The 22,768-nt window shown below is 45.0% G+C and overlaps 1 protein-coding gene across 31 annotated transcripts in view; it reads left to right on the top strand.

The window, feature by feature from the left end:
* LOC129857558 (regulating synaptic membrane exocytosis protein 2-like) overlaps positions 1 to 22,768 on the top strand; it is a 212,825-nt gene that overhangs the window by 172,837 nt on the left and 17,220 nt on the right. For 24 of the 31 annotated variants that reach the window (XM_055925920.1, XM_055925918.1, XM_055925926.1 and 21 more), the window contains 2 exons: positions 902 to 1,065; positions 8,568 to 8,818. The exons of 6 other annotated variants lie outside the window; for them this stretch is intronic. In XM_055925920.1, the coding sequence (XP_055781895.1) occupies positions 902 to 1,065; positions 8,568 to 8,818 (415 nt within the window). Of the gene's footprint in view, positions 1 to 901; positions 1,066 to 1,604; positions 1,863 to 8,567; positions 8,819 to 22,768 lie in introns of all 31 variants that reach the window. One more of the 31 variants, XM_055925951.1, reaches the window with a different exon arrangement.

Raw genomic sequence — 22,768 nt, 5'->3', positions numbered from 1 at the left:
GCATCAAATACATGGTTTCCAGGTGTTTGATGCCGTTCCATTTGCTCCGTTCCGGCCATTATTGTGAGCCGTTATCTCCTCAGTAGCCTCCACTGGGTTTTTCACGCTCAATCGTTTCCTGTGTGTATCAAGAATGGTCCACCACCCAACGGAGAAGCATTGGAGTCAACATGAGCCAGCATAAAGAGCTTTGTTTGTTGTCTTAAAGGGCAGTGTTGTATTTTGAGGCAGGCTTGAATAAGCTAAGTAGCCAATAGGCAGAGGGTAGCATAATTTGTCTGATTCTCTGTAGTAATGGTATGAGAATAATAATGTGTTTTATTTTGCAAAGTGGTTTCTTGCATCAAACAACCCAACAACATTTTCAGTCACCTCCTTGTCTGAGTGGATAAAAGTTATTGTCAAACCCTGCATGTTTTTTTTCCTCAAAAATCTCATGGAATGTAGCCTACATTGAACACCACACATTGGCTGCTACTGTAGACTGGATGATAGAACAGCTCTTTCCATGTTAAAATGTTATGGGATGCATTTTCTCATTCTCTTTTGGTGGTAGGTCACTCTGGTAGGCCTACATTATGATCAAATAGCCATAGTAGCCTACTTGATCACTGTCAAAACTAACTTAAAGCGGGTACAGCCTCAGTGTTCACAGCGCTTGGATTTTCACAGAATTTTAGCAACATTCAAGTTTGCGCTCAGCAGACCTGAAATTTTCTCAGGTTGTTCTGAGGGTTAAAGGGCAGGTGCAACTCAATAATTAGGAAGGTGTCCTTAATGTTCTTTACAATCAGTATATATAGGGGGAAAACTCATCAAGGGACAAAATAATTACCACAAAGTAGCATTTTCAAGTCTATTTTTAGTTGTGTGCTGAGTGGTGTGTGTTTCTCCTTTACAGAGGAGGGATGGTCATCGAGGTTCAGACAACATGTCAGCCAAGTCTTCGGACAGTGATGTAAGCGACGTGTCCGCTGTGTCGAGAACCAGTAGTGCCTCTCGGTTCAGCAGCACGAGCTACATGTCTGTCCAGTCAGAACGGCCGCGAGGAAAGCAGAAGATCAGGTAGGAAGCAGCAACACACCAAGGGGAGACAGAAGCCCTAGATCTAATACCTGTGGCCTGCCAGGGATGGGCAAACCCCAAAGGCCGTGAAGCTTTCTTCCAACTAAAGTTGCCAAGTACAGACATTTTCCACAATGAAAAGCGTTTTCATTTGGTTTATTAACTTTAGGGGAAAATACACAGCTAGCATTGTGCTATTTCCCACCGTCCAGTGAGTTCAGCTTTGGCTCTGCCTAGGTGAAAATAGAGCTAAATGTTTGAACTCTACTGCTTCAGGTTGGGGTTTGCTCGTAACTGGTAACTCATACTGGTGTGAAACAATGTAGTATGCTGTATGGGTTGTCTCGTGTTGAAATATAACTGAAACAGATCTGCATGTCTAGGTTTTTTGCTTTTAGTTCATTTTAGTTTTGCTGTTTTATGTATGTTCCATTTTGTCTCATTGTTGACCTTATTTCTGCAGTTTGGTTTCACATACCTTTCTTTAATTTCCTTTCTGCTTTGCATGCGCCGCGTTTGCGCTTCTGTCACGTCCTCATCTATTCCGAATCAAGGAACCAATCACGGGAAGGGGATGAACATTTGGGGGAGGTGCTGGAGGAAGAGGAAGCTGGGCGAGAGGTGGGGGGGGAAGAGGGGGGTACACATAGAGGGCAGGGTAAACAGAGGGAAGGGGAGGAGGAGGAGGCTAAAGAGGAAGGAGGTCAGAGGAGGACCACTGTAGTCACACAGAAGTCACAGGAGGAGATGGATGAAGAGGAAATGCTGCGGAGGAGGTTCTCAGAGACTGACCTCAGGTAACTAGTTAACTAGTTCACCAGTCTGACCTCAATCTAACCTCAATCCAACCTCAGGTCAAACCTAACCTGACCTCAATCTAACCTCAATCCAACCTGTCAGGTTAAACTTTACCAGTCTACCCTCAATCTAACATGAATCTAACATGAATCCATTATTTTGTGTAATGCCAGTTATCATGTTCCCATAATGTTTTACATTATACTTTTATATTACAAACATGACAGTTGTTTCGTTTCAACAGGGAGGATAGTCATCATAAGAGGCTGTAAAAGTATGTCAAGATTAAAACAAATTGATTTGGAACCCCGCAAGTTCTTCTCAGCAGCAGGCTAACAGATTAGTTTAGCTGTCTAATAAGATGTAATCAGTGTTACATTGCATTCACAGTGGGAACTAAGAGCTTCTTACGAACAGACTATTTTTTTAGTCTGGTTTTGAAAAAACACATCAAGCTAAATGCTCATATCTTATTAAGTAAAGTGCTACCGATGTGGACAGACAAACAGGCCACTCAAAGTTATGGTACACTAGGCTGTAGTCAGTCAGTTGCTAAATCACTTGTTGTCTGTCTGTACCTCTGTATTGGGTCAGTATGATGTCCTTTTCCTTGCCTGCGCCTGGCTCTATGTGCTTGTAAACTCATCTGACCCTGACTCTGACTCCCTGACCCCATAACCCAGTCCACAACTACCTCAACTCTCTTCAACCCTGGCTGTTAATGCTTTCAGCTGCTCTCTTTGTAATCACTTTGAATGTCTGTACCTTACCTTGTACGATCGCTGAAAACCCGTACGGTTGATGGTAATAGTAATGTTCTGGGTAGAGGTACAGTAAAAGCCTGTGTTGCCCCTTCAAACTAGCACTCCAGTGATACAGCATCAGAGAGCATGGATTGGATAATGAGTCTCTTTGTGAATGAAAGCAGATGGATGGAGAGCTGGAGAGCACAGTGTTCAGATGAAGTGTTTTTCCTCATGCTGCTGTGTACCTTTCTTTTACTCCGTTATTGTGAGCTCCAAGGTAATGCTTTCAACCAGCCTTATTATGGAGATCTTAACAAGGACGCTGAGGCAGAACAGTTCTGTCACAAAATACAGGAGTGGTTCCCAGACAGGCAGATAGAGAGACAGAGAGGAGCACTATTTGAGTGGCTTTTCTGCTCGATTGGCTGAACAATTTGATATATAAGAGGTGAGATGAACAAGGCTAACTAGAGTACTACATGGACAGTTTTCTAATAGAACGAATGAACATTTGGCAATACAAGGGCATTGTATAGAAACCCAAACCTCTTCAATAACTCAATAAGCATAGTGAATAGCTACAGTGGCCGTAGATTGCTCAGGGACATACATGACAGACATTATTGTCAGTTTTTCCTTTGAGGGTTTTGTGCTGGGAAACAGTATTACGTTCATAGTCTTCACAATCCAATCTCAAGATCAGTGTTACACGTCTCCTCTCAGTTCAGCTGATGTGTTAATGATTTACAGCAAGGAGATGAAGATAACCTTTTTACCACACGCATGTAATCACATGATACTAGGGATAAATCAATGGACATGTTTATTTCATGTAAAGTGTATAATACAACACAAGCTCTTTTGTCATGTGCTTTGCACCAATGCACGCGCACACAAACACACACACACACACCTGAACTACGGTAAGCTAAGGGGACTAGATGGTCGGTAGTGATGTCCAGGAAGTTAGTTTCCATCAGTACATATAAATATATACACACACACACACACACACACACACACACACACACACACACACACACACACACACACACACACACACACACACACACACACACACACACACACACACACACACACACACACACACACACACACACACACACACACATTCATACACCTCCCACACACACCTCCTTCTTCTCCATTTAATCCATTATTGTTACCTGGGTAACTGCTCATTCTTATGAGTTTAAGTAAAGACTAATACATCGAAGGACAAATCTGTCTTTAACAATAAGGTAGAGTTGCACCCCCTCAAAGATGAGTAAACAACTCTACACTTAAACTCAAGGGAAGCTGTACAGAGAAATTATGAAACAAGGCACATCTCAGTATATCCTGTTCTTATTCCCCAGTCACTCAACTTATTCCCCAGTCACTCAACGTTGAGACTCAGCCGTCTATCTGTGGCTCATGTAGATAGGAGGAGAGGAGGACGCACGCAAACTCTCTGACCGCGAGCACGGTTTCCATAGAAACCAATTATTTCTGCATCACCTCAGTTTTAGCGCCGCTCTTTCTGCAAGATGATCTAGATCACACAGTAGAGGCTGCTGAGGAGGGGAGAGGGGAGAAAGACAAGGTTTGTCTTTCTTGAGATGACCACATCTGACATTCATCATTCATCAACCGGTTGTCAAGGTGCCTGTCGGTCACTGTCAGTTCAGTGACTGAAGTTATTTACAGTTAGCTTGAATTAGTATTAATCATTTGAAAAGCTGTTTTGAGGAAAAAAATTATCCTTTCAATCATATTTTTCAACTTCAGTTCAAGCATCTTCATGCTTTTCTTGAAGTATTTCAGTCTAAATCTAAAATGTGCAGAGGCTGTGCTATTTTTACCTAAGAACAAAGCTACGTTGAACATGCATTAAAATGCTGCTCAGTGCCTCGGATAGGAGCCAACCAGACTAAATCCTGTTGGCCCGTGAACACACAGAAATACTTGTGCAGCTCTTGTTTTAGCTGAGGGAACATCTTGGCCTAGATGAAAATGAAACACACAGCAACAATCTGCATGACAAGGAAGGAACACAGTGTTGGTTTGTTCAGTTAGCTGGGGTTGAAACCAGGCCCTCCAGTCTCTGGAGAGGCTCAGTGTTCCAAGCTGCTCTACTCCTAGCACTGTGGACAGACCCTGACACAAGACTCAGCCATGAGCTAAGGAGGAGGAGGGGGTAGAGGAGGGGGTGGTAGAAGGCCATCCGTAACATTAGATGGGAGATTTTGGTATATCTTTGAGGCAAGCTATGGCTCTCATAGACCATCACCTGAACTGAGGACTCAGATAAACTGCAGCCATATATAGCCTTGTTGAAGGTCTGTCTGTCTGGGATGTAGGATGAGGCCAGGCAATAGAAATGCTGCTTACATAATCATATCGATGGGATCAATACAGGAATCATACTGATCTCACATTAATATTTGACTATGTATAAAAGCAGCCCACAACTTCACTGTTGTCATTTTGTGTCAGTAGATTAAACAACACAACCACAGTGGAGATAAAAAGCATATGTGAAAATGACAAATAAAACCCACTGCGTTTGTTGGCCTTGAAGTCACTTCTTCATCAAAAGTTCCGATGTGCTTTATTGGCGACTAATACATAACCCTCTATGTAATCCACGACAGAGCAGCTCTCACTAACTCTACTTACTATCATAAACAACGGGCTTTATGAGGTGTGCTTGTAATTTACATCTCCGCTGTTTAACAACCCTTACCCTCCTCTAGTGAGACTGTAGGCAGTGCCAACCATGACCATGCAAGACAACACAGGGTGGCAAAGTTAAACAAGGCTGGATTCCAGTAGAACATTACAGATTTTCATTTTGTAGAGAAGATTTTCCTCTGATATAGCTAGTTACAACAAGTCCTCTATTGCATCAGGAAACTCCTAAATTCACCTGATGGCAAACTAATGAATAATACAAATTCAGAGAGGAGCTGACAGCCTAGGAAGCTTGTATAAATGCTCAGTCATCTCTTCTGATTTCAGGGGAGAAGTAGAGAGAGAATATTGTAGGCTAGATTTCATTCACCTCCATCTCTGACTGGCGACTGAGCTCAATAGAAGCACTTTTTGCTGGCACCGTACTGCATTCAGACTGAGATGAACGGGGTTAGGCCAGGGAACTTTCCAGAAGTAGTATCATGGTGTACTTTGTCAGTATCATAACAGCAGTTATATTGCGAAATGCTCTCTCTCCTTTCTCTCTCTCTCTCTTTCTCCTTTCTATCTATATATCTCTCTCTCTCTCTCTCTCATTCTCTCTCTCTCTCTCTCAATTTAATTTCAATTTCAATTTAAGGGGCTTTATTGGCATGGGAAACACATGTTTACATTGCCAAAGCAAATGAGATAGATAATAAACAAAAGTGAAATAAACAACACAACATTTACAGTAAAGATGACACTTCCAAAAGTTCCAAAAGACATTTCAAATGTCATATTATGTCTATATACAGTGTGGTAATGATGTGCAAATAGTTAAACCCATCTCACCCCCCCCCCCTCTCTCTCTCTCTCTCTCTCTCTCTCTCATGTGCAGAGACAGTGATCGCTTACTTCTCACTTGCATACCCTTCTCTCCCTCAGAACACTGAGCTAATACAGTGGGCTTATAGGCTGATTGATTTCTGAGGAGCTTTACGTCTTACATATGTAGTGCTGGTTGATAGAAACTCATAGTTAAACAGAGTAATCCATAGTTAGTGAATTGTAGCATGTATTATAGATTCTTTTTTGTAAATAACTAATGTAGGCTAAATGTTTTGAGGATAAAATAATAATTTAGATGTGCAGTATTCACTGTGCCTCTTTCAGTCCAGTATCTACAGCCGATTTGGACGAACCCAGTGGACGTGTTCAGTTCATACAGAAGCAGAAACATCCCTTCACTGAGTGAGGATACATGAGCCCTACATAATCACTTTAAGAGCAATTAAGGGAAGTAGCCTATGTAACAGGTTCAAACTGAATAGAGCACTAATGCCACAGACGTGAATGGTAGAGACGGGAGAGGAGGAGAGGAGCCTAATTGAAATAATTGAAGAAGTAATTGTTAAAGGGCATTGATCTTTCTTAAGTTTGACCCTATTGACTCTTCTTACAATCTTCTGGATGAGACAATTGCGTGTTATAGGTCAGCCGCCGTTTTAGACGACTCCTGTCCTCGGGCGGCTCTTTACCACGTATTTATACTCATTTATACTCATTAGGACTTGAAACCCATGGCACAGGATATCATTTGTCTCTCAAACTTGAAATCTAGCACTGCGAGCCAAAATGAGACCTTCATGTCGACACCTATTTCCTTTCAAGCAGAATATATGTATTTTTGGGGGGTGAATCATTTCTCAGCAGCATTGAAATGAAGTCTTCCACGAATTGTAAGCGTGTCATAAATCAGGGTCAAACTTCACATCTTCTCCTTGATCACTTGAATCCTGAGGAGAATAAATAAGAACAGATTGCCAGTCATAATGAATAGCTCATCTGAAGCTGGGGATAAAAGGTAGAAAGACTAGAATTTAGAGCTTTAGAATTGAGATGTCTTATTTCTTAAAAAGGTGAAGGCTCTTTTGTTGTTCAAACAATATGACTGTTTCATTTTAGAAGGCTGAAGGAGGATCAAGGTGTCACAGGCTTTTACTGTACCTTTCTGCATGTTAGTTGAATTCACTTTTCATTTTTGACTGTTTTGTATATGTACTCATTTTACAATGATCTCAGCCATATTAATGTATCAATCAACCAGCTTACCATCCAGTGCATGACACATCTATGGGAAGTTCAGGCCAGAGGACCTTGAGCCCTGTCCCTAAACCTATTCCCTAAGTCCTAGACTACTGTAGCTGAGCCCTGTCCCTAAACCTATTCCCTAAGTCCTAGACGACTGTAGCTGAGCCCTGTTCCTAAACCTATTCCCTAAGTCCTAGACTACTGTAGCTGAGCCCTGTCCCTAAACCTATTCCCTAAGTCCTAGACTACTGTAGCTGAGCCCTGTCCCTAAACCTATTCCCTAAGTCCTAGACTACTGTAGCTGAGCCCTGTCCCTACACCTATTCCCTAAGTCCTAGACTACTGTAGCTGAGCCCTGTCCCTTAACATATTCCCTAAGTCCTAGACTACTGTAGCTGAGCCCTGTCCCTAAACCTATTCCCTAAGTCCTAGACTACTGTAGCTGAGCCCTGTCCCTAAACCTATTCCCTAAGTCCTAGACGACTGTAGCTGAGCCCTGTTCCTAAACCTATTCCCTAAGTCCTAGACTACTGTAGCTGAGCCCTGTCCCTAAACCTATTCCCTAAGTCCTAGACTACTGTAGCTGAGCCCTGTCCCTAAACCTATTCCCTAAGTCCTAGACTACTGTAGCTGAGCCCTGTCCCTACACCTATTCCCTAAGTCCTAGACTACTGTAGCTGAGCCCTGTCCCTTAACATATTCCCTAAGTCCTAGACTACTGTAGCTGAGCCCTGTCCCTAAACCTATTCCCTAAGTCCTAGACTACTGTAGCTGAGCCCTGTCCCTAAACCTATTCCCTAAGTCCTAGACTACTGTAGCTGAGCCCTGTCCCTAAACCTATTCCCTAAGTCCTAGACTACTGTAGCTGAGCCCTGTCCCTAAACCTATTCCCTAAGTCCTAGACTACTGTAGCTGAGCCCTGTCCCTAAACCTATTCCCTAAGTCCTAGACTACTGTAGCTGAATCCTGTCCTTGTCTCCTCTAGTCCACTGTCTCCTCCCCGGTCTCATTTTCTCGTCTCCTCTGTCTCCTCTTCTCTCCTCCTCTGTCTCCTCTTCTCTCCTCCCCTGTCTCCACCCCTGTCTCCTCTCCCTCTTCTCTTCCTCTCCTACCTCCTCTACCTCCTCTCCCTCTCCTCTATCCTGTCTGTCCTGGCCTGCCCCTGTAATGGTGGTGTGTGGCTGACAGTGACTTTACATCCAAAATGAAAAACAGGCAGTTGGGCACGTCGTCAGGGAGTATGAACATGACCAAGAGCACAAGCATCGGTGGAGACATGTGCAACCTGGAGAAGACGGACGGCAGCCAATCGGACACGGGCGTGGGCATGGTAGGCGGGGACGAGGATAAGAAGAGACGCTCCAGTATTGGTGCCAAAATGGCAGCAGTGGTTGGCCTCTCGCGGAAAAGCAGGAGTACTTCTCAGCTCAGCCAAACAGGTAGGCGTGCCTGAGTCACTTGGGATATATATCCCTCTGTCCTTCCCTCTGTTCTCTGATGTACTGTACTACGACACTGTCTGTGTATCATGTCTTTCTGCCCCTCTCTCTTTCAATGAATGTCATATGATACCTCAGTTCTTTCCTTTTCCTCCAGTTTGCATATCTTTCTGTCTGCAGGAGTTCTGGATCCAGAGCTAGAAGGATGTCTAGGATGGCATGAATGTGTTTTATCCTCATCACTTCTCTCTTCCTCCTAGATGATGACATTCCTACTGTAGAGACATTTTCCTTCCTTTCTTGAAACCCTTTGTTATGATTATTTTTCTTTCCAGGAACAGTATTGTACAAGAAAACATCATGCAGACCATCGCAATGGATTGTTAATGATGTGTACGTGATGTTCAAATAATGGTTCCATTTCTTGTTTTTCGATACTGTAGTTTTGCAGTTACATTTATGTTTAACATGGCAGAGAGGTGGCTTCAGTTACATGTGTTCTTTTTCTGTTCTCAGTCATGGTTTCAAGATACTATACTCTTAAGGGCCTCCGTATCATGTAGCACTCTGGGTCTATTCATAGACTGACTGGTGGAGATGCAGCCGGTGGCGGGAGAGAAACATTTTACATTTGATTTCATTTGTGTCACAATGTTTGTCATGAATACTCGAAGGAGTACATCTTCTCATAGGTGTATCAGAACAGTATGAACTGATTATCATTGGATCGAGAGAGAGCGAGAGAAAGCAATAGAGAGCAAGAGAGAAAAGGAGAGCGAGGGAGAGAGCGAGATAATGATGAAAACAGTCAAACCACCTAGCAAAGTGAGGCTAGAGGGTAACACATTGTCGTAGCCTCTCATTTAAAAAACTAGGCCAATTGAATGTACTCCGTCTGAAGGAAAGGACTGGTAAAGATCATTATTGCAGTGATTTACACCAATGGATGACCTGAAAATGTCAATCATCATAAGTTATTTCCATAACACGTTCCTCAGTTAATATCACACAAAGCAAAGCCCATGAACATAATGTTGGTTCTTTTTACATGGACTTCTATTGTTATTTTGACAGAGTGGAACTTGAATGCAACAATAAAAAGTGCTGCAGACAGGTGGGTGGATGGGTGGGTTGTCCCTGATTGTGGTCTGGTCCATCTGTAGGGAGGTCAGCTTCAATCATACCCAATGGAGGGAGTAGGGTGATGGAGGGAGTAGGGTGCCATTTGGGACACAGACCAGGTCTGGGATGATTATGGTCAATGATCACTCCTCCCTTCTTCATCAATCGTGTCCACTGAGGGTTGAACGTAAAGGGAGGTGGGGAATGAGTGTGTGTGTGTGTGTGTGTGTGTGTATGTGTGCGTTACTCACGTGGCGTTGCCTTACCCCTCCAACCCATGATTTGACAGGCACACGACATGGGCCCCAGTCTTCTCTCTTTGTAGTTTTAATCATTCCTACTGATTGCCCCGCAGCGCATCATTCTGTCATGGTTGCACCACAGCCCTGTCAGTAAAACCTCTCTCCTCCTTCGCCCCTTTTTGACTCGTGACTGAAGTGAGCTTCTGAAGTTCTTTGAGTGACTGATTTTGTCAAAATATGGATAATATCCCTGATAGGGTCTCTAGATAGCACATCGTCATGTCTTTATCTGTACACTTGTCTCTTCTCATTTCTAACCCCATCCATGATGTGGTTGTATAATAAATTAGTTGGCTATGGTGTCTCAATGGTTATTTCACAAAAGGCAAGTGTACAACTTCTCTGGAAATTAATGAGCACCTGTAAAAGTTATATTTGTATTTCTATCAAAAATAATATTATATAAAAACATAAAAGCAACATGCAACAATTTCAACGATTTTACTGAGTTACAGTTCATATAAGGAAATCAGTCAATTGAAATAAATTCATGAGGCCCTAATCTATGGATTCCATATGACTGGGCAGGGGCACAGCCATGGGTGGGCCTGGGAGGGCATAGTACCACCCATTTCAGAGCCAGGCCCACCTACTGGGGAGCCAGGCCCAGCCATTCAGAATTAGTTCCATACAGAATAACTTTATTACAGTCAGAAATCCTCCCCAGTTTCATCAGCTGTCCTGGTCGCTGGTCTCAGACGATCCTGTAGGTGAAGAAGCCAGATGTGGAGGTCCAGGGCTGGCGTGGTTACACGTGGTCTGCGGTTGTGAGGCCGGGTGGATGTACTGCCAAATTCTCTAAAACAACGTTGGCTTATGGTAGAGAAATTAACATTAAATTATCTGGCAACAGCTCTGGTGGACATTCCTGCAGTCAGCATTGCCAATTGCACGCTCCCTCAAAACTTGAGACATCTGTGGCATTGTGTTGTGTGACAAAACTGTACATTTTAGAGTGCCCAGCAAAAGGTGCAGCTGTGTACTGATCATGCTGTTTAATCAGCTTCTTGATATCACCTGTCAGGTTGATGGATTATCTTGGCAAAGGAGAATTGCTCACTAACAGGGATGGAAACAAATTTGTGCACAAAATTTGAGAGAAATAAGCTTTTACAATTTTTTATTATTACATGCTGCATTTATGTTTTTGTTCAGTATATATATACAGTTGAAGTCAGAGGTTTACATACGCCTTAGCCAAATACATTTAAACTCAGTTTTTCACAATTCCTGACATTTAATCCTTGTAAAAATCCCTGGTCTTAGGTCAGTTACAATCACCACTTTATTTTAAGAATGTGAAATGTCAGAATAATAGTAGAGGGAATGATTTATTTCATGCTTTAATTTCTTTCATCACATTCCTGGTGGGTCAGAAGTTTACATACACTCAATTAGTATTTGGCAGCATTGCCTTTAAATTGTTTAACTTGGGTAAAGGTTTCGGGTAGCCTTCCACAAGCTTCCCACAATAAGTTGGTGAATTTTGGCCCATTCCTCCTGACAGAGCTGGTGTAACTGAGTCAGGTTTGTAGGCCTCCTTGCTCAAACACGCTTTTTCAGTTCTGCCCACAAATTTTCAACGGGATTGAGGTCAGGGCTTTGTGATGGCCACTCCAATACCTTGACTTTGTTGTCCTTAAGCCATTTTGCCACAACTTTGGAAGTATGCTTGGGGTCATTGTCCATTTGGCAGACCCATTTGCGATCAAGCTCTAACTTCCTGACTGATGTCTTGAGATGTATGATTCAATATATCCACATAATTTTCCTTTCTCATGATGCCATCTATTTTATGAAGTGCACCAGTCCCTCCTGCAGCAAAGCACCCAGCAACATGATGCTGCCACCCACGTGCTTCACGGATGGGATGGTGTTCTTTGGCTTGCAAGCATCCCCCTTTCTCCTCCAAACATAACGATGGTCATTATGGCCAAACAGTTCTATTTTTGTTTCATCAGACCAGAGCACATTTCTCCAAAAAGTACGATCTTTGTCCCCATGTGCAGTTGCAAACTGTAGTCTGGCTTTTTTATGGAGGTTTTGGAGCAGTGGCTTCTTCCTTGCTGAGCGGCCTTTCAGGTTATGTCGACATAGGACTCGTTTTACTGTGTATATAGATACTGTTGTACCTGTTTCCTCCAGCATCTTCACAAGGTCCTTTGCTGTTGTTCTGGGATTGATTTGAACTTTTCGCACCAAAGTACGTTCATCACTTGGAGACAGAACACGTCTCCTTCCTGTGCGGTATGACGGCTGCGTGGTCCCATGGCGTACTATTGTTTGTACAGATGAACGTGGTACCTTCAGGCGTTTGGAAATTGCTGCCAAGGATGAACCAGACCTGTGGAGGTCTACAATTCTTTTCTGATTTTTGGCTGATTTCTTTTGATTTTCCCATGATGTCAAGCAAAGAGGCACAGGGTTTGAAGGTAGGCCTTGAAATACATCCACAGGTACACCTCCAATTGACTCAAATTATGTCACTTAGCCTATCAGAAGCTTCTAAAGCCATGACATCATTTTCCAGAATTTTCTAAGCTGTTTAAAGGCACAGTCAACGTTGTGTATGTTAACTTCTGACCCACTGGAATTGTGTACAGTGAATTATAAGTGAAATAATCTGTCTGTAAACAATTGTTGGGAAAATTACTTGTCATGCACAAAGTAGATGTCCTAACCGACTTGCCAAAACTATAGTTTGTTGACAAGAAATTTGTGTAATTGTTTAAAAACAAGTTTTAATGACTCCAACCTAAGTGTATGTAAACTTCTGACTTCAACTGTGTGTGTGTGTGTATATATATATATATATATATATATATATATATATATATATATATATATATATATATATATATATATATATATATATATATATATATATATATTGTCATGTTTTCCTACAAGTCAGGCAGGCCTGTCCATGTCAAGATTTTGCTGAAAAATACACACACACACACACACACACACACACACACACACACACACACACACACACACACACACACACACACACACACACACACACACACACACACACACACACACACACACACATCCCCTTTCTGCTCGAATCTTAAGAGCATATCAACATTTCACTCAATGCTTTTAGGTGCATCAGCGTGAGTGTGTCCGTCTGTCAAATCTTTGTCTTGGTTCTGAACCAACCAATGGATTGAGATTTTGCCATGTGGTCCCCCTGCGATGAACGCTCTCTCTTTGGCCTACTTTGTTGTTGCTTTACCCAGAGGCACTGGCCGCCGACTTGAGGGGCGCATTCAAAGGATGGAAGCCATGTGGAAGGGATAGGAGCAGTTTGGCCTCACTTGGGTTGTTCCCAAGTGGGCATCAAGAGGTCACGTGCAAACATACACACATACACACACACGCACACACATTCTTTAATCTAAGACGATGGTATTTGTTCTTACTTAAAATAGCTCCGTGTAAAAGATATAAAGTACTCGTGTTGATTTTTGGATATTTCTGCTGAAGGGACTGTCTTACTGTACCAGGCATGTAATGTATTAACCTTGTTATTCGCTATTCTGCCGTGTTAATTCAAGGTTACCGTAAGGTTGAGGTATCATAAGATTGAGGTATCATATCATATGAACATATTGGTGTAATTAATCTTGTTGTGATAGCTTCTTCAGAGGGCAGAGGTTTTTCTCTGTTTGTGTATGTGCGTGCGCTTGTGTGTGTGTGTGCGTGCGCTTGTGTGTGTGTGTACATATGTGGGCATGTGTGCGTGTATGTGTCAGCATGGCGTTACTCATGACCAAGCTGAAACACAGAGTTGATTTATAACGTTCGATTGTTTCACACCTCGTTCAGCAGTCTCGTAATTACACTCTAGCCTCGGGAGAGACGACTCTAAATCCCTATACATGCTCCTCCCCAAATCTGCCTCAGCAAAAAAAAACACACTTTAGTGCCTCAAATTCTGCAAGCCATTGGAAAATTGCTGCTGTGTCTATTGCCTTATGCAGTGTTTCAAATGTACCGATGTTGTAACTAATAAAATGTGATGTGTTCAAATAGGACAGGTAGGGTAATAAACATGATGTCCTACACTTCCCCAATCTGTCATATTTACTATCTCCGCATCTTTCTAGGCAACGTGCTGATAAAGATAGTGTCGGCAGTTACAGAACTCCATTGCCGTCTTGTGATCTCAACGACACTTGATTAATATGCATTCTGGCCCAGAAACATCTGCATTTTGCTATTGTACTTTCTTCAGGTCATGTTTGAGAGCAAAATTGAAAGATTATGTTAAAATGCTGTAATTGCATCAACTGGTTGTTTTATGCAACAGAATAGAGGGTTCGTATAACTCTATTGTGTCTGTGTGAACTGAAAGTGGGCCTCTGGGAGATTTAACACTGACAGGATATTTACGATGTCTTTGGGTGATACCGCATTCCAGAGCATGAGTTAATGTTTCTGTACTGGGGTACCAGGGGGAGATGGCTCCAATATAGATTTGCAGGGCCAAGCCCTGGTCTCTACACAATGAGGACAGTTTTTACAGCAGATGCTGTCAGCTATGAATTATAAGTATCTTTCATACAAATCTTAACCTTGTGACCCATTCCATACATCTGTTGTTTGTCATGTAGACTGAAGGAGGATGGACTTTGCTATAAAATGCAGTGGCTCAAACCAGCTGGTTGAGTTCTCAGTGATCACCTCCAGAGGTGATTACCGACCAGCTCCATTACTGCACTAATTAAATAATAAAGTTTGATTGTTTTGAAGAAATCTAAAAGGCTCTCCTTTTGATTACAATAATTCCACCACACAGGTCAGACTATAAGACATGTATGATTGACCTAGTCCTTATTGTCTTGCAGCCCAAATAGTGAGTATTGTCCCAAGCCCTCCCTGGGTTGTCTCTCTGTGCTTTTCTGTTAACACTCTGAGTTCTGATAAAGTCTGTCTGGGAAGTAGCAGAGCCTTTCTCCAGTCTGAACTTACTGATGGCTCACTTGGTGTTCAGGCAGAGCTGCCATGCCGGAGATGTTATATCTCATTCTGTTGGAAAAGCATTAGAGAGAAAGAGACACACAGATGTAGTCAAATATGCATTGTGTACATACCAGCCTCACCACTTATAGATTGGAACGTAGATATGGTGTTCTACTGTCCCTCAACTAAGTGTCTGTTCTAGGCTGTAAAATAGCTGAACTTTGAGCTTCCAGAGTCCAGAGGAGGGTAATTCATCATCTCCTAATCTGGGCTACAGTCTCTCGCACACATGCACACACGCACGCACGCGCACACACACATACACACACAAACACCACCGCCTTTTAGAGCTGGTTCCTAATTCATCTCAGAGGAGGCCAGACACATAGTGTTGGATGATGCATAGAGCACCACTGCTCCCAGGTAGCCTACACTACACTGAGGCTGCCGCTATAACGACTGCTGCTATAACGACTGCTGCTATAACGACTGCCGCTATAACGACTGTGCCGATAACGACTGCTCTGATAATGACTGCTGCTATAACGACTGCTCTGATAACGACTGCTGCTATAACGACTGCCGCTTTAGCGACTGCTGCTATAACGACTGCTGCTATAACGACGGCTATAACGCTACCTCATGCTCTCTTTGTCCCCCCTCTCTCCCTTTCTCTCCCTCTCTCTCTCTCTCTCTCATCAGAAATGTGGGGCACTGGTTAGTACTGAATTATCTGTAGGACGGTACATCTGCATTGACCTAGCTGGAGTTTATATCCACTCTGAAACTTTTCACTTTTTCTAATCACACTTCACAATTTCATTGTGAATTGTGGACTGATGTCTGATGTAGTTCACAGACACTGACTGGAGAATGCATTTTTTTCCAGTTAGAGAGGGGCTTGTCAAGCAATGAGGAAAGAACCACAGTGACAACTTTTACTAGCCCAAGGAGACAGAGCAATTTGAGTCAAACCTTTACGGCACTGGACTTAAAGGAAAGATTCACCCATTTTGAATGTTGTATCGTATTTGTGCATCTCTGAGTGATCCCGGGGTCATTGAATGTTTTCATGTCATGTGATGCAAAACGCGTCATACCGGCTGTATTTCTGCCTGCTTGAACGGTGAATATTTCGGACATATGAAAACATGAAATGACCCCAGGAATCGATAGTCAGAGATGCACAAATACAATATATGATTCAAAATGGGTGTAACGATTGTTCTCCTCCTCGTCTGAGGAGGAGCATGGATCGGACCAAAACGCAGCTTATGTGGAATACATGATGAATTTATTTAGACAAGACGAACACGAAGCACACTTGAACAATTACAAAACAATAAACGACGGAGACCGACCTGAACATGAGAACTTACAGAACACGAAGAACGCACGAACAGGAACAGACTAAACAAACGAAACAGTCCCGTGTGGTACATACACTGACACGGAAGACAATCACCCACAAACAAACGGTGTGAACAGCCTACCTTAATATGGTTCTCAATCAGAGGAAACGTCAAACACCTGCCCCTGATTGAGAACCATATACGAACCACGTCCTGACCAACTAAACAGAGCTAAACAAAGGAAAAACAGGTCAGGAACGTGACAGAACCCCTGGCTGGCGGGCGGCTCTGGCAGATCCTGGCTGGCGGGCGGCTCTGGCAGATCCTGGCTGGCGGGCGGCTCTGGCAGATCCTGGCTGGCTGGCGGCTCTGGCAGTTCCTGGCTGGCTGACGGCTCTGGCAGCTCCTGGATGGCTGACGGCTCTGGCAGCTCCTGGCTGGCTGACGGCTCTGGCAGCTCCTGGCTGACGGCTCTGGCTGGTCATGGCTGGCTGACGGCTCTGGCTGGTCATGGCTGGCTGACGGCTCTGGCTGGTCATGGCTGGCTGACGGCTCTGGCTGGTCATGGCTGGCTGACGGCTCTGGCTGGTCATGGCTGGCGGACGGCTCTGGCTGCTCCTGTCTGGCTGACGGCTCTGGCTGCTCCTGTCTGGCGGTCGGCTCTGGCTGCTCCTGTCTGGCGGACGGCTCTGGCTGCTCCTGTCTGGCGGACGGCTCTGGCTGCTCCTGTCTGGCGGACGGCTCTGGCTGCTCCTGTCTGGCGGACGGCTCTGGCTGCTCCTGTCTGGCGGACGGCTCTGGCTGCTCCTGTCTGGCGGGCGGCTCGGGACAAACGGGCAGCTCTGACGGCTCGGGACTGACGGGCAGCTCTGACGGCTCGGGACTGACGGGCAGCTCTGACGGCTCGGGACAGATGGGCAGCTCTGACGGCTCGGGACAGACGGGCAGCTCTGACGGCTCGGGACAGACGGGCAGTTCAGACGGCGCTGGGCAGACGGATAGCGCAGGCGGCTCTGGGCAGACGGGCAGTGCAGGCGGCACTGGGCAGACGGATAGTGCAGGCTGCTCTGGGCAGACGGGCAGTGCAGGCGGCACTGGGCAGACGGTAGACTCTGGCCGGCTGAGGCGCACAGTAGGCCTGGTGCGTGGTGCCGGAACTGGTGGTACCGGGTTAAGGACACGCACCTTAAGGCTAGTGCGGGGAGCAGCAACAGGGCATACAGGACTCTGGAGACGCACAGGAGGCTTGGTGCGTGGTGCCGGAACTGGTGGTACTGGGCTGGAGACACGCACCACAGGGCGAGTGCGTGGAGGAGGAACAGGGCTCTGGAGACACACTGGAAGCCTGGTGCGTGGTGTTGGCACTGGTGGTACTGGGCTGGGGCGGGGAGGTGGCGCCGGATATACCGGACCGTGCAGGCGTACTGGCTCCCTTGAGCACTGAGCCTGCCCAACCTTACCTGGTTGAATGCTCCCCGTAGCCCGACCAGTGCGGGGAGGTGTAATAACCCGCACTGGGCTGTGTTGGCGAACCGGGGACACCATGCGTAAGGCTGGTGCCATGTATGCCGGCCCGAGGAGACGCACTGGAGACCAGACGCGTTGAGCCGGCTTCATGGCACCTGGCTCAATGCCCAATCTAGCCCGGCCGATACGAGGAGCTGGAATGTACCACACCGGGCTATGCACATGTACAGGAGACACCGTGCGCTCTACCGCATAACACGGTGTCTGCCCGTACTCTCGCTCTCCACGGTAAGCACGGGGAGTTGGCGCAGGTCTCCTACCTGACTTCTCCACACTCCGTTGTAGCCCCTCCTCAAGAAATTTTTGGGCTTGACTCACAGGCTTCCAGCCTCCTCATACCACCGCCTCTCGGCTTTCGCTGCCTCCAGCTCTTCACGAGGGCGGCGATATTCTCCAGGTTGTGCCCAGGGTCCTTTACCGTCCAGTATTTCCTCCCATGTCCAGAAATCCTGCGATCGCTGCTGCTGCTTTTTCCCTTGCTGCTTGGTCCTTGATTGGTGGGTGATTCTGTAACAATTGTTCTCCTCCTCGTCTGAGGAAGAGCAGGGATCGGACCAAAACGCAGCTTGTGTGGAATACATGATGAATTTATTTAGACAAGACGAACACGAAGCACACTTGAACAATTACAAAACAATAAACGACGTAGACCGACCTGAACATGAGAACTTACAGAACACGAAGAACGCACGAACAGGAACAGACTAAACAAACGAAACAGTCCCGTGTGGTACATACACTGACACGGAAGACAATCACCCACAAACAAACGGTGTGAACAGCCTACCTTAATATGGTTCTCAATCAGAGGAAACGTCAAACACCTGCCCCTGATTGAGAACCATATAAGGCTAATTAACCAATTAACCTAAAAAAGAAACAAATAACATAGACTGCCCACCCAGCTCACGTCCTGACCAACTAAACAAAGCTAAACAAAGGAAAAACAGGTCAGGAACGTGACAATGGGTGAATCTTTCCTTTAACTTGTTTTATATGATAACTCTATCTTATTCTCATGGTTCTGAATCTGTAGTTTTGCATTTCTACAAAGAATTTCTTCAAGGAAAGGTTTGTATTAGGATCAATGTTGATGTACCAAATATCTTTCAGAGTGATTATTCAAAAGGCAATGATTGTCGTATGGATATTATTTTTGATTGAATAACTTAATGTTGTCTAATGGCACATGGTACAACAGATGCTTCATGTGCTTTGCGTTGTCCATGATGTTAACCAATGTCCTTGTTTTGCCTTTTTTTTGTCACAAATACATGATGCCTTTTGCTTTGAATTCAATAAAAACCAAGTTAGACACGATAGTGTAGCAATAGTTACAGAAAAACAAGATGGCCAAACAAGCTTTTTTGAGCAAGCAGAGCAGGACACGTGTGAGTGTGAGCTGACTGGGAGACCTGTCTTTTGGCACACGTCTGTCCCATGTGCCCGTCCATGCCTACCGAACCAACGTGGGCACTTTTATTATATGTCTCTGTCTCGATCATGTTCTTCCGTCAGTACATTACAGTACATCTCTTCTTGTTAAAGTGGTACTACTTAACACTCTTTGTGGTTGGCATGATGACTGTTGATTGGAGTTATGGTGCTGGTAACACCAGGGGTCATGTTCACCGTGTAGGGAACTCTAGCAAAACGTTGCAAAATGAAAACAAACTGCTCTCAGTATTGGACAGACAGTACCTCTCCATTTTGGACTGTTGTGTTTTTGGGGATTCTGGCATGGGTACATATAATGCTTGATGTACAAGTAACTGCCAAATGAAACGGAAACGCCAACATAAAGTGTCTTAATAGGGAGAATGGGGGTGTGCTTGGCCCTCCTTTTCCTGTAGTCCACGATCATCTTAATAGGGCATTGGGCCACCATGAGCCAGAACAGCACCTAGCACCTCTACTCATTTGGCGTTTTGTTGATGGTGGTGGAAAACACTGTTTTAGGAGCCGCTCCAAAATATCCCATAAGTATTCAATTGGGTTGAGATCTGGTCACTGAGATGACCATCAAAATCAAAATAATTAAATAAAATAATTAAAGAGCAACAATAAAATAACAGTAACGAGGCTATATACAGGGAGAACCTGTACAGAGTCAAAGTGCGGGGGCACAGGTTAGTCGAGGTAGCTCACCTCAGATTAGACAAAGAGTTTTTCTTCAATGAGTCGGAGGGGAGGGATATACTATAGACACCCGACCAGGCCTAGATCCCCCATCATTCGCGTCAGGACACTGAGATTTCGCGGAAAAAGATCAGGGTGCCTTGTGATGCCTTGTGATGATCAGGCGACGAGTGGCTAACTGCCTTTGCCTTCCGTCCTGCTAGCTAACATTCAATCGCTGGAAAATAAATGGGACGAACTGAAGGCACTATTATAAATGGGACGAACTGAAGGCACTATTGGCAGGATAGAACAGCAGCCTCTGGTAAGACACGGAGCGGGGGCCTATGCAGATATGTAAACAACAGCTGGTGCACGATATCTAAGGAAGTTTCGAGGTTTTGCTCGCCTGAGGTAGAGTATCTCATAGACTGGGTAGCCATTTGGTTAGCTGTTCAGCAGTCTCATGGCTTGTGGGTAGAAGCTGATAAGAAGTCGCTTGGACCTAGACTTGGTGCTCCGGTACCGCTTGCTAAGCGGTAGCAGAGAGAACCGTCTATGACTAGGGTGGCTGGAGTCTTTGTCCATTTTTAGGGCCTTCCTCTGACACCGCCTGGTATCGAGGTCCTGGATGGCAGGAAGCTTGGCCCCAGTGATGTACTGGGTCGTACTCACTACCTCCTCTCCTGAGGTGGAATAGGCATTGTTGTGCCCTCTTCACGACTGTCTTGGTGTGTTTGGACCATGACAGTTTGTTGGTAATGTGGACAACCTGCTCCACTACAGCCCTGTCGATGAGAATGGGGGCGTGCTCGGCCCTCCTTTTCCTGTAGTCTACGATCATCTCCTTTGTCTTCATCACGTTGAGGGAGAAGTTATTATCCTGGCACCACATTGCCAGGTCTCTGACCTCCTCCCTATAGGCTGTCTCATCGTTGTCGGTGATCAGGCCTACCACTGTTGTGTCGTCTGAAAACTTAATGATGGTGTTGGAGTCATGCTTGGCCATGCAGTCATGGGAGAACAGGGAGTACAGGAGGGGACTAAGTACACACCCCTAAGGGGCCCCAGTGTTACGGATCAGCGTGGCAGATGTGTTGTTACTACCCTTACCACCTGGGGGCGGCCCGTCAGGAAGTCCAGGATCCAGTTGCAGAGGGAGGTGTTTAGTCCCAGGGTCCTTAGCTTAGTGATTCACTTTGAAGGCACTATGGTGTTGAACGCTGAGCTGTAGTCAATGAATAGCATTCTCATGTAGGTTTTCCTTTTGTCCAGGTGTGAAAGGGCAGTGTGGAGTGCAATAGAGACTGCGTCATCTGTGCATCTGTTGTGGCGGTATGCAAATTGGAGTTGGTCTAGGGTTTCTGGGATGATGGTGTTGATGTGAGCCATGACCAGCCTTTCAAATCACTTCATGACTACAGACGTGAGTGCTACGGGTCGGTAGTCATTTAGGCAGGTTACCTTGGTGTTCTTGGGCACAGGGACTATGGTGGTCTGCTTGAAACATGTTGGTATTACAGACTCGGTCAGGGAGAGGTTGAACATGTCAGTGAAGACACTTGCCAGTTGGTCCGTGCATGCTTTGTATTGTTTTATTTTACCTTTATTTACCTAGGCAAGTCAGTTAAGAAAAAAAATCTTGTTTCCAATGATGACCTAGGAACAGAGTCGGTTTACTGCCTTGTTCAGGGGCAGAACTACAGATTTTTAACTTGTCAGCTTGGGGATTCGATCTTGCAACCTTCCGGTTACTAGTCCAACGCTCTAACCACTAGGCTACCTGCTGCTTTGAGTACGCGTCCTGGTAATCCACCTGGTCACCTCGCTGACCAAGACCCTTCTCCCCCGATTGCTCAGTTTGGCCGGTCAGCCATCTCTAGGAAGGGTCTTGGTGGTTCCAAACTTGTTCCATTTAAGAATGATGGAGGCCACTGTGTTCTTGGGGACATTCAATGCTGCTGACATTTTTTGGTACCCTTCCCTAGATCTGTGCCTCGACACAATCCTGTCTTGAAGCTCTACGGACAATTCCTTCGACCTCATGGCTTGGTTTTTGCTCTGACATGCACTGTCAATTGTGGGACTTTATTTAGTAAGGTTTTCCCCAGTTGCCTCACTCTGTGTGGTCTTTTTCGGTTTCTTTCTGCTGTTGACTGTGTTGCCATTCGTTAATAGGTCACCTCGTTACAACATCCAGGTTACCTTTATAGTGCACGACTTTTCACCAGGGCCCATAGCTCTGGTCAAAACTACTGCACTACATAGGGAATAGGGTGCCACTGAATCATAGAAAAGGGATGATCCATCCATCAAGCAGCTTTTCCATTGGCCAATCAGCTTACATAACATAACACTGTTGTTTTTTGGTAAACGTCTCATCCACTGACAGCTTGTTAGTCTGTCAGCTTGGAACGTGACTCACCTCACGCCCCTTCCCCTTGCATATGGCTCCCGTGTCACCAAGTCAGCTCCTCTCCGACCACAGACAGGCATTCAACACAGCTGTGCTAAACATATACTTCCCCTATCACTCACTCACTCACCACGGT

The sequence above is a fragment of the Salvelinus fontinalis genome, chromosome 6 (assembly GCF_029448725.1).
Source record: "Salvelinus fontinalis isolate EN_2023a chromosome 6, ASM2944872v1, whole genome shotgun sequence".
NCBI classification, from domain to species: domain Eukaryota; kingdom Metazoa; phylum Chordata; class Actinopteri; order Salmoniformes; family Salmonidae; genus Salvelinus; species Salvelinus fontinalis.
Note: the sequence above shows the minus strand (reverse complement) of the source record. Positions and strands in the feature narration are given on the sequence as shown.